General features: G+C 38.8%; 1 protein-coding gene across 1 annotated transcript; it reads left to right on the plus strand.

The window, feature by feature from the left end:
- The first annotated feature begins 7,541 nt into the window (after positions 1-7,541).
- On the plus strand, positions 7,542-12,242 carry LOC136202698 (glycosyltransferase BC10). Its single transcript, XM_065993473.1, has 2 exons — positions 7,542-8,661; positions 11,202-12,242. The coding sequence occupies exons 1-2, from the start codon at positions 8,143-8,145 to the stop codon at positions 11,838-11,840; spliced, it is 1,158 nt and encodes a 385-aa protein (XP_065849545.1). The 5' UTR covers positions 7,542-8,142; the 3' UTR covers positions 11,841-12,242.
- The last annotated feature ends 542 nt before the right edge of the window (positions 12,243-12,784 follow it).

Consider the following 12,784-nt stretch of genomic DNA (forward strand, 5'->3'; position numbering starts at 1 on the left):
TCTTCTTCTGTTTAACTTTTCTCTGGATGTTTAGAAGTTCGTCTTCATCTTCTAGATCAACTTCGGAGCTTTTTAATTCGACCCCTTCTCCCGAAATAGTAGTTGATTTTAGTTGGACCACTTCGTCATCGGAGAACTCCTCTTCCTCCGAGGACATAATTAATTCTGATTTAGCTGGGTTTAGTAACTCGGCGTGTAATCGTTACCAAACTCGTTCCACTAGGAATCCAGTTCTTTCCACTTCTGTCTCCGGTACCGCTCCGGCCGTTAAGGCTAGGTGTTTTCCGGGGACAATGGCCTCTTCTTCTATCCCACCTAGGAAAAAGAACCCTCGAGCGGAGTCTACTCCGTCTCGTATGAGTGTCGCGGATCTAGTGGATCTGGCAAATCGCTTCCCTTGGATCAATAATTATGAGACTCAGTTAGCCGCAGCCCATCAACGACCTTCCTGTCCGCCTAGCGGTTTTCTAACAGTATATTGCAGTCACGTAGAGAGGGGGTTCCGGCTTCCTCTCCCAAAGATGATGGCGGACATCCTCTCCTACTTTGATATTACATCCAGCCAACTGCATCCCAACAGTTGGTTGGATATTGCTTTAGACTGCTATCTCGCCTCAAATTTAGGAGTAGTATATACGGGCCGTGTTTTTAGAGCTTTCTATAAACCCTCGAAACAGAAGTATGAATCCTATCTCACCTTCGCCAAATTCGGAGTATATTCGCCATTCAGCGACAAAATATCCAATGTCCATTGCTGGGATGAGAAATTCTTCTATGTGAAGATAAAAGAGGGCGAATCTCTGGGCTTTCCCTCGTTTTGGAATCCCAAGCCCTTACACATGGCGGGCGATATGCGAATATTGACCGATAGTGATGAAGTGGTGGCGGAGCTCATGAAGAAGATCAAGGCGGAAGCATGGACATACGCAGACGCTTTAGCCTTCATGATGAGCGATATTCCGTTGATTCGCCGAGAGGGGGAGCAATTCATTTACTCCAAGATTGCGCAATTTGACCAGGGTAACTTTTATTTCTTCTTAAACTTTGATTATTTCAATGTTTTCCTTGGCAGGATCTTGGTCCGCCAAATATGGGAATAACCCGCCCTTTATAGGACCGTTTGTTCTTACCGCATAGGATTATGATTCGCCTTAGGGACTTCTTTTCTTCAGTTCTGCCATATTGAGGAGAATGACCCGCCCTTAAGGATCATTAAGAATGATCAGCCATTTAGGGACTTTTGCGCATTGTGTGAGGGGTATGGCACTCTATGCACTTGCCTTTTTAGCCTTTACTCATTTTCCAAAGTGTTTTTACTTTGCATTTGTGAAGGCGAGACTTCGTTATTTCTATGATGAAGACGTGAATTCATTACTTTGATGAAGACGAGGCTTCATTGTTTGGAGATGAAGACGAGGCTTCATTACTTGGATGAAGACGAGGCTTCATTATTTGGAGATGAAGACGAGGCTTCATTAGTTGGAGATGAAGACGAGGCTTCATTAGTTGGATGAACCCTTTGCTTTCCAGAACTATTTTTACTAATGCATTATATCTTTTAGCAAGTAATTTTCTAGAATCTGGTTTAGGATTTCTCTAATTGTTTAGGGTAGGTGGCCAGCCGTACCCCAAGGTGTGAACCTTTGTGAAGGTTTAGAAGCTTTTATTCCTGGTGAGGAAGTAAAGCTGCCTTAGGCGATCGATTTGCTTCCTATCTTTGAGGTGAATCGATCCGCCGCCAGGTCTTGAGACTCTTCTTTGGGAAGAGTATTTGAGAGTGTAAAGTTCTCATGTCTGAGAAATGTTTTAACTCTGTCTCTGACGGCAATCAATTGTTTTCTATCTTTGAGGAGAGAGTTGAGCTCATTTGAAAGCTCCTAAGGGTCTGTGCTTCTTATCTTTATGGAAAGGGGATCCGCCCGTGATGGGATCAATTGTCCTATCTTTGAGGTAATTGATCCACCTGTGGAACTTTTCATTCGCCAGCCACTGGGCGTATATCAGCACTAAAAGCTAGGCAAATGAATATAAGAAGTATGGCGAGAAAGAATAAATTATAAAATATAGGATACTATAACAGTTTAATGCACATATAAGAATATGTAAAAATACTGATTTTTAGGCCCAAGGTTCCGTCTTTTCTGAGCAACTAGAACCACATCCTCAATGATGTTTAACTTATGAGTAATCACATCTGGGCTTACTCCTGTGGGGATCTCATTCTCCTATGTAAATACGAGGTGAAGGATGATGTTTTGGCCAAATACGTAGCAGAAGTCAAAAAATTGCTTGGATCACCTTGAAGCCAAGGAAACCAAATGGGAACTGATTCACGTACTAAGGGAGTCCAACACTGAGGCGGATCATTTGGCCAAAATGGCCTCTTGTGAGGAGAACTAGACAGATCCAGATTGTCCCTTCGAAGTTAAGATAGCTCCAGCCTTCGCTTCAGAGGAAGTATCCCTACTCACAACGGTAGAAGATGATTGGAGATCGGTCATTCGCCAATATCTGCTATGTGGAACTTTACCTGAGGATAAGGAAGAGGCACGGCGGATAGTTAGGAGAGCGGCTTATTTCTCCATAATCAAAGACGGCCTATACAGAAAATCTTTTAGCCACCCTTGGTTGAAGTGCATTCTGCCGGAAGAGGGACAACAAATCCTCAAGGAGCTACATGAGGGATCATGTGGGGCTCATGAAGCATCCGCCACCATCTTGAAGAAATCCAGGTTAACGGGTTTCTACTGGCCCACGACCGAATTGGATGCCCAAAAATTGGTAGAATCTTGTCATAGTTGCCAGATTCATGCGAATGAATCACATACTGCCAAACATCTCTAGAGGCCCATCATAGAAGGACGGCCATTCGCCCTCTGGGGAATAGACATCGTCGGACCATTCCCTCCAACTCGCCGACAGAGGAGGTACGTGGTAGTGGCAGTGGATCATTTCACCAAGTGGGTAGAGGCCGAAGCTGTCTCCTCCATCACTGCAGAACGAATGGTGGAATTCGTCAAGGACAACATCGTGGGGAGATACGGTGTTCCGCATACCATCATCACTGATAATGGAACACAGTTCAACTGTAGCGAATTCAAAACTTTCTGTGAAGAGTTGGGCATTCGGAACAGATTTGCCTCCGTTTATTATCCCCAATCCAACGGAATGACCGAAGTCACGAATCGAACGATCGTAAAAGGGATAAAGAAGAGATTGGGAGAGCATGATAAGAAGTGGGCGGATCAGCTGACAAGCGTTTTATGGGCTTATCGCACCACTCCTAGGACGACCACAAGAGAAACACCATTCGCCCTCTCTCATGGTGTAGAGGCTGTGATCCCGGTTGAAATACAAGTCCCAAGTGATAGAGTGGCCTTTTATTATGAAGAGGACAACGACAAAAGGCTAAGGGAAAGTCTGGATCAGATAGGCGATCGAAGAGACCAAGCCTATGTACGCATGGCGGCGTATAAACAGCGGATCGCCGCTTACCATGATAAAAATGCCAAGCTTGTGGATCTGAACATGGGTGATCTTATGCTCCGAAAGGCCGATAAAATCCAGTCTCGAGAAGGCAAGGGCAAGTTAGGGCTCAACTGGACGGGTCCGTATCAGATAGTGGATAAGATTGGATCCGCCACATTTAAAATTCAGGACATGGAGGGCAACACATTGCCGCGCACATGGAACCTCCAAAATCTCCGCAAATATTTTGTCAGAAAATGAAGTGTACACACGATCTTGAGTACTCTTTTTCCTTTAGTAAGCTTTTTCCCATGTGGTTTTTCTTACTAAAGGTTTTAACGAGGCTCACTTATAAGACCTACTTACTGTAATAAAGCATTCCTCCCATTAATAAACATCATTTGTTCTATTATCTGTGTTCTTTTTAAAGTTTATTGCAGCAATATCAATATTCCAGTCTTAAAAAGAAGGGGGGCATCCAACGCTCTCCACATTAACAAAGTATCGCTATCTCATAGCTACTTTTTCTCCTTGGACATAAGAGAACCTATCTTATGGACGGATCCATCTCTGAGAGGATCCCAATCTCCGATAGAGTTAAAACGATCCTTGGACGCAAGGTCTTTACACTCTCTTACATATCCTTCCCAAAAAAGGATTCACAAGTCCTACGGGCGGATCACTTCACCTCAAAGACAGGTAGCAAATTGATCCCCTAGGCAGCTTTACTTCCTTCAATGGAATAAAACAGCTTCTAACCTTCACAAAGGTCCATACAATGGGGTACGGCTGGCCACCTACTCCAAAATAAATCCTAGATGCCTATATATTTACTTACGCAAACGTAATAGTAAAATAAATAGTTGCCATAAAGGATCAAAACAAATTGTACTTAACGATTTTTTACAAATCACAAGTAAACAACTAAGTAATAATAGGAGCATCCTCCTTTGCACTATCCTCGCTTACGGCGCTTGCCTGGAAAGCCTCCTTCTCCACAGCCTCAGATACGCCAACCAAAGCTACCTCCTTTTCCACGGAAGTTGTGGGACCAAAAGGAAGGGCGTTATCGGTGATCGATTCTTCACCCGCCTTGGGGGGCACTTCCTCAAGCTCCACTAGAGGGACAGTAGTGGAAGGTTTGCTTTCTTCTATGGGTCCCTTCATCCATCTCCGAACATATTCGTGGATGTATTCCTTAGCGTCTGATATCTTGTCATATTTGGCTACGTCTTCTGGTTCGGGGACGGCGAATTGCGGATCTATGAAATCAATCTCGGGATGCGCCAAGGAAAAGTACGCCATGAGCAGTTCGCCATAATAGAAGGCTTGCTCACCCGCCATGTATTCAGCTTCTCCTAGGGCGTCCTCATGGTTCTTGGCGTCTGTCACAATCTTTTCCTTAAGCTTCTCAATCTCCGCATCTCTAAGGACTAAGGCGGCTGTAGCAGAGGCAAGGTTCGCATTAGCAGAAGCAATGTGCGCATTGGCATCCGCTACCTTTTTTTCCAGTTTCTCAATGGTTGCCTTATCCGCCACACCTTGAAGGAGCTCGACCTCCATAGCACGTATGCGAGTATACATCTGTCAAAAACAAATAATTTCGTCAAGAGAAAAGAGCAAAGGGACAACTTTTTCTACAAAAAGAAATCCTTTCTAGGGGACTCACCATAAGGAGATCAGTTTTCCCCTTTTGCGCATGAATAGAACCAGTAATTTGGTTCTGAGTCCTTTGCACTTCGCCCACTTGGCCCAGGGCCTCATCCAAGTCGTTTATGATGGATTCATTCTCAAAAGATCCTTGTGCGCCATATTTGGCGGACCAATATCCGCCTAATGTAGAATTAATGATAATTAATGCAGCTCAAAGTTCCCTCGAAGGTGAGAAATCTTATTTGGAGAGCTTGTCATAATGATATCCCATCTGCTAATAATTTAATTAAGAGACATATAGATTTAAGTCTCATCTGTTCATTATGTGGTTTGTTTGAGGAGAGTTTTTATGCATGTTTAATGTGGATGCAACATTTTCATTCGAGTTTGGCAGATTGCAGGAATGAGAATAATTCTAAACCGGAGACGTCACTTATCAAATGAGTGGGTGAGCTTTATTTTTAATACACAGTCTGTTGACTCTATTTTTGTGTGGACCATAGCCATCTAGGGTAGAGGTGACAATTTCGTGTTTCGTGTCAAAATCGTGTTATCTCATATTTATGTTCCATATGGTTTTATATGTTATAAACGCTAGAAAAATGATTTTCGTGTCAATCGTATGAGAAAAAACAAGGAATGTGTTCCATTACATGCGAGCGTGAGATGTTGAAAATATTTGATATGGGTCAAATATAATTCGCTTGTAAGGGAAATAAGTTGAATATAGGTTAAACTAACTGATAATTAGTGTGAAGACCTAGTTGGTGGCTATAAATAGATAACCACATCTCATTAACCTAATCCTAATGGACAAGATTCGAAAGAGAGTTTTGTAGCCTCGTTTCATCCTCTCCCATACACCTCTCTCTCTTCTGTCTCAATGGTGGTCTTAGTTCATGAATCTATCGTATCTTTTCCCGACTAATCTCAACATACTTGATTAAACGACGTCGTTCCACAACAACATCGTTTCGTATATCACAAATCAGGAAAAAAAAATTGACAATAACCTAATCCTTACCTCTTTCCTTTTTATGACAGCAATAAGAGACAAATCAAAAAAAATTGAAAATAACATATCTTATCCCTGACTCCTTTTTCTTTCTCGATCTTTTTCTTTCTTTTCTTTTAGGACCCTAACCTAACGCTCAACCCCCAAAGAAAATATACTTCTTTATCTCTCGTCCTCTTTCAAATAACTTTGAAAAAGAATGTTCTTTGTTGCTGTTAACTTTTTCTTTTGATTTGTTAATTGCTTATTATGAGGTATATAAAGTTGCTTTACTGCTGTTGATTTTTTCTTTTAATTCTTAATTGCTTATTACGAAGCATATGGTTTTAATTTTGGTGTTAATTCCTCCAATTAATTTCATTCTCACTTAATACTTTGTCAATTCCTTCTATTACCAAGAAAGGATAGCTAGACATAAAGCAACTTATATTTTAAGTAGAGAAACAATGTTGGATTTGGCATGCTAAATTAATTCTTAGTAGTTGTATGGTGAGATAAACAAAGATTTTTTCATTTTGTATTGGCAGTTGCATATTTGCTTTGGTTTCCAATGCTGGAATATTCATTAGATATTGAAAAAAAAAAGCTGTATAAATTAATTTATAGTGGATAGCTTCATATTTTATCTACTTTGTTTTATATAAATTGTAATTAATTGAAATTTAGCTTCTTTTATTTTTTTGTTACAAAGGAAAAAAAAAGAACAAAAGCAGAGAAAATAAGAAGGCTACACTAAGTAGCTAACATCCGGGGGAGAGCAACTCCTTGATAATCTTCCGAGAGTAAACGAGCCATGTTCGGTGGGGAATGGAGAATTCTTGTAACACCAATCACGCAATTTAGCTATTTAGCATTTTTAATTTAGCAATTTAAGCTTTCCAATTTAACACTTCAAGCAATTAACAACTTCGTATATATAGTTGCCCCCACAACCTATAAATCATGGATTCGTCCTTGCTCGGGCTGTATATTCTATGTCAAAATTGATGAAATGGTACTTAGAACCTTTTGATTTTATTTGTTCTATATTATATTCTGACCTTTATTAATAAAAATTTTGTTTTTATTAAAAAAAATAAATTTTTAGTATCAAATGAGTGAAAAAAAAAATAATAATAACAAATTGCCATAAAAAAAAAACAAGCAAATCTTGTATCTCCTTGCACAGCACTGTTCTAAATATCATCCACTTTCAAACAGTTTCTCATGTACATTCATAACATAAATTAAGCTGATGATGCATTAAGAATCAAAAAGTGAAATAGATGTGAACATAAGAAAAATAATTTGTTTTTCTGGTAACAAGTGAATTATTGTACTATCATTTATAATTTCAGAATTGGTATTTTTTCTTTTATAGAGAAGAAGCATGACGTGTCAAGCGTGAGCTGAATATGAATGAGCAAAGCCGACAAAGACAACACATACATAGATCTCCCCTCCCATATGAAAGAAAAAAAAGAAACATTCATTCTTGTTAAATTGTAATTAATACTTAACAATCATTAATCTCATTCCTAAATCTCCGATCTTTCTGCAACCCCCCACTCTCTTGGACTTTAACCGCCTCCTTCCTTTTTGATCCTCCATTTTCCTTACGTTTCTTCTTCGTTCTTCATTTCATATTGACCGTCGTTTCTAGTCCTTTCTCTTCCTTTTCTCTCCTTTCAATCTGCCGCTATTCAAGCTTTCTTTCAATTCCATCTCTCTCTTTCATTCCTTCTACGCTAACCCTCGTTTTTTCCTCTCACGATCTCGATTCTCTTCCTAACTACAATCTTAGATTTTAACGCCATCTCTGCTTTCTGCTACCTATATACTTGCTCTATCATCTACGTTTAGATCTGTTTCTGCCTTTTTTGTGTGTGTGTGTGTGTGATATGATATTCGAAATCTGGATTTCGAATATGGGAGAGAGAGAGCATGACTATTGAAATTTTGAGGTTTTGAAGCTACTTCGATGCTTCTATTTGGTGAATGAGTTTTGATCTAGAATCGCTACAGATATGCAATCGAGGTTAGTTCCAGTAGAGGAGGGGAAGGACCCTGCAATTCATATCAAAACAAATCAACCCAAGACGTTCCCTGCTAGGTTGCTACAGTTATTCTTTCTATTTTTGGTTTTATGCATCTCCTTTTCAATTATTAGTATATATACAATCAAACGATTTGGGGTTACCAGTGTCATGACAATGTCTAATGTCGGTTTTCAATCCTGCCTTGAAGAACCCAATGCTTTTGATCGTTGGATTAGACCTCCTTCGAATATTCTGCACACCATGACAGATGCACAGCTATTGTGGAGAGCTTCTTTGGTTCCTAGAATAAAGAAGTATCCTTTCAAAAGAGTACCGAAGATTGCATTTATGTTCTTGACAAGGGGACCACTGCCTCTTGCACCTCTTTGGGAAAGGTTTTTCAAAGGGAATCAAGGGCTTTACTCGATCTATGTTCATTCCTTGCCAACATTTGAATTCAAATATCCAACTTCATCTGTTTTTTATGGAAGAAAAATACCAAGTCAGGTATGTGCATTTATTATGATTGTTTATGAAATTGCTTACGATGTCTTCACTCCTGTGCTTTTACATTTGAATTTTGTCTTAGTTGTCTGAATGTACTTGCAATGGTTTCAACTTGTTGTTTCACAAATATTAACCTGTGGATGATCCTCCCTTATACAGAAGTTCCAAATATTGATCTGTGAATTTAAGTCATTTCCATTCTCAACTTGCTTCATGTTTGCTAGAATTGTTTTGTTTGACTTTCAGTTGAATTAGTAATATGGCTGGCACCAATAAGAACCAGGATACGACATCTTATACTATATTATTGCCAAAATATATTAAGTAGCTATGGAGTGTGAGACACAGAATAAGTTTGAATGAGCTAACCATGGTGAATAAGTGAAATATTTATTTAGGCACTTAGTATCTAGAAAGCTAACCGAGATATACTTTTCCATGGGGTTTTGCTACTCATGGGAAGCTGGCTTTCATTCCAATACTGAGGATGGAGGGTTACTCTTTAGTTAAAAACCTGCCCTGGTGATTTTGTGTGGACGTTGGTAGGATTTCAAGAGGGTTTGTTTAATGATATGTTGTGGATCCCTTTTGAGACTATGAATTTGATGAGCATTAGAGAATATTGGGGGGAGCCAGTTACACAAGTGCCATTTTTTGTGCAAGATATTAATAATATAATTATATCAAATGTGATTTATGCGTGATGTTTTTCTTAATAAACTTGGTAGGGATTTTATAGGAAGATTCAAGGATATGATCCTGTAGGTTGCTGATTGAAGATTGATTATCGGTCTGCATGCAATTATTGATTATGTGATTTATTTAGACTGTACATAGAGCTAGAAGTTAAAATGAATTACCAACTATGGGAAGGGCGGTAAGTACATAAACTGTAGTATGCTACAGATGGAATGATATGACTAATTAACTGCATACATATTCCATGATACCTGATAAGTTGTCAGATTTTTTTTTGATGATATACGTAAACATATCTTCGTATATTCTATTTCTGAAGGTAATCGAGCTATCCTTTAGAGTTGTACTGACTGTTGTCATTCTGTTAGATTCAAATTTATCCCTTAGAGATGTTATGTCTAAGCTGAAAACCCCAACTATGATCACTTGTATATGAACAGTAATTAATGGGAGGAACTACTCCGATTTTGATAAACCGGATACAAAACACTAGCACCAAGTTAGAACCAACAGTAAATTAACTACAATCTAGATAGACAGTATGGACTTAGATGACTTACCAGCGCCTAGTGCAATGATTGTATGGTGCTTGACCTAAATGACTTTTTTGAGGAATACAACATCAATGCCATCACTAGGAGTGGAAGAAAGTACCAAGGACCTGTCCCAGACTGTCCTGTTCCTCCACCAATCAAGAAAATAAAGCTTGATCCAAAGACCAGAAAAGGATCTTATTCTCAAGCAACTAAAAAAGACTCAAGCTAATATCTCGATCTGGAGTCTTATACAGTCTTCATACCACCATCGCCAAGTCTTGAGTAAAGCACAAATCTGTGCCAAGTACCTAGTGAGACTTCGCCAGAAACATTGGTGGCAACATTGATGAATGCTACCAAGACTGCCACCATTACCCTCACTGACAAAGACCTACCTTAAGGTGGAAGTGGTCACAACAAGGCACTGTACATTACACTAATGGCTTGTGGAAAGAAAGTACCAATGGTACTCATAGACAACAATGGCTCAGCTTTGAATGTCTGTCCATTAAAAGGTTGCAAGCTGTCTGGGGCTTGAGGCATCAGATTTCACTCCTTCAGACTCGATTGTTAGGGCATATGATAATACTCAAAAGAGAGGTAGTAGGTGTAGCCACCTTTTTTGTGAGCATTGGACCGACGGTCATGAAAATTCCTTTCCAAGTTCTAGATGTTCCAGCATCTTTTAATCTCTTACTTGGCAAACCGTGGTTGCACCAAACCAAAGTGGTGCCATCCTCTGTGCACCAAAAAAACAAATTTATGACCAAACAAACAAAACAAAACAAAACCACATAAAAACATAATACTGAATCATAAATCTCAAAAACACCAATTTAAGTTCATACTTCATAGAGACATTAACATATACTTTAACCTAAGTACCTAACTAATACTACTAACTAATAGCCATGCATTGTCACTTGATATTCTTCTAGGTGTTCTTATATGTGTCTGTCGCATTTTTTGTTTGAGTGGAGTAGACTCTTCTTTACCTGACTGCTCTTAATCCCGCTCTAGTCTTTCTATATTTAGTTATGAGTCTTGATATAGACACACCTTTTAACAACTATGAATTTATGGTCCTAGTCCATTTTCTGAAGAAACATAAGAACTAAACCCATCCTTTTTTTGATACTTCCTGATATGCTTATGTTTTGAATATGAAATAAATTACACTTTTGAAGATTCATAATGGAAAAATGATGTAACATTATGTACTTTTAATTGAAGCTTTTTGTTCTGTTCTGAATGTGAAAGTGCATGGTTGATTGAATTTCATTTTTAACGTTATTAACCAAACAGATTACTGAATGGGGCAAGATGAGTATGTGTGATGCGGAGAGAAGGCTCCTCGCTAATGCCTTGCTTGATATCTCGAATGAGTGGTTCATCCTATTATCCGAGTCATGCATTCCTCTCTATAATTTCAGTGTCACCTATACCTACATAATGAGATCCAGACATAGCTTCGTCAGTGCATTTGACGACCCTGGTCCAGTTGGGAGAGGAAGATATAATGAAAGCATGGCGCCTGAGGTAAATATCACCCAGTGGCGAAAAGGTGCTCAATGGTTTGAGATCAACCGAAAGCTTGCTATGAATATTGTGGAAGATTCTACATATTATCCAATATTTGAAGAATTTTGTAAGCCACATTGTTATGTGGATGAACATTACTTCCCAACCATGCTAACCATCCAAGCATCAAATCTGTTGGCAAACAGAAGTCTTACTTGGGTGGACTGGTCAAGGGGTGGAGCTCACCCAGCAACCTTTGGAGGTGCAGATATAAAGGTGGATTTCTTCAAGAGGATTTACGAAGGTCGGAACTGCAGTTACAATAATCGTCAAGTTTCCATGTGTTTTCTTTTCGCAAGAAAATTTGCCCCGAGTACCTTGGAGCCTCTGTTAAACATAGCAGCAGAGGTGTTGCATTACTGACAGATGAAACAAATCTCTGCTAATATTTAAGCAGTGGATGGAAACTGAAGCAGAGGAGCACAAAAGTAGGAGATACATTCTCCGCATCTTACAGGCTATTCGGGATCAACTCCTTTCGAGGACGGATTGTGCTTGCCTGCATGCTTGTACACAAATTTTGATGATGTACCTGTTGAAAATTATACATGTTCGTAGATCAGAAATTGGTATTAAATGTTAGATTTTAGTGTATAATTGATTTTGAAATATTGGTCTAATAATTTCACCTGGGAAAACTTGTTTTCCTTATGGGGTAAATCAAGAGTATATGTGGTTGAAAGAACACTAGAATGTGAATTCGTCTGCACCATGCCCTTCTCTCATTGGTTGTCTGTCTCAACTATGAATGATTATTTTTTTTTTTTTTTTTTATGGAATCACATTGATGGAAGTGCATATCACTCCATTCCACATTATTATCGTACATGACATAAATGAAAATCGTGATAAATGTGTTGTCTTTGTAAATATGTCAAACATGTTGTCTTTGTAAACATAGATGTTAAAGGCGCCCTGAGGGCTTAACACCTAAAGAGGTTTGCGATGTTCATCGGACACACCTGGGGTTCGCTTCGTCGAGCTTGTTGCGTTCTCTGAGGTGTGTCTAAAGCATAGGTGTATATTTTTTCAAGGTTTTGAATTAGAATAAATTGTTCTTATCTCAGTCTGTATGATTAGAATAAAAAATAAATAAATCAAAGTTGTAAAAAAAAAAACTAGACTCTAATTCGATTAAATTCATTTTCATTTTGTTATTAGGATCCATGTGAATACTAATATAATATTAAATATTTCATACCTTCACTATTTTTATTTTTATTTTGTGAGCTGTGAGGAAGCATTGTTGCAAAATAGAGTTCTTACATTTGAAATTTTATTATGAATTGTAATTATGAAAAAATTAA

Source organism: Euphorbia lathyris, chromosome 8 (assembly GCF_963576675.1).
Source record: "Euphorbia lathyris chromosome 8, ddEupLath1.1, whole genome shotgun sequence".
NCBI lineage: Eukaryota > Viridiplantae > Streptophyta > Magnoliopsida > Malpighiales > Euphorbiaceae > Euphorbia > Euphorbia lathyris.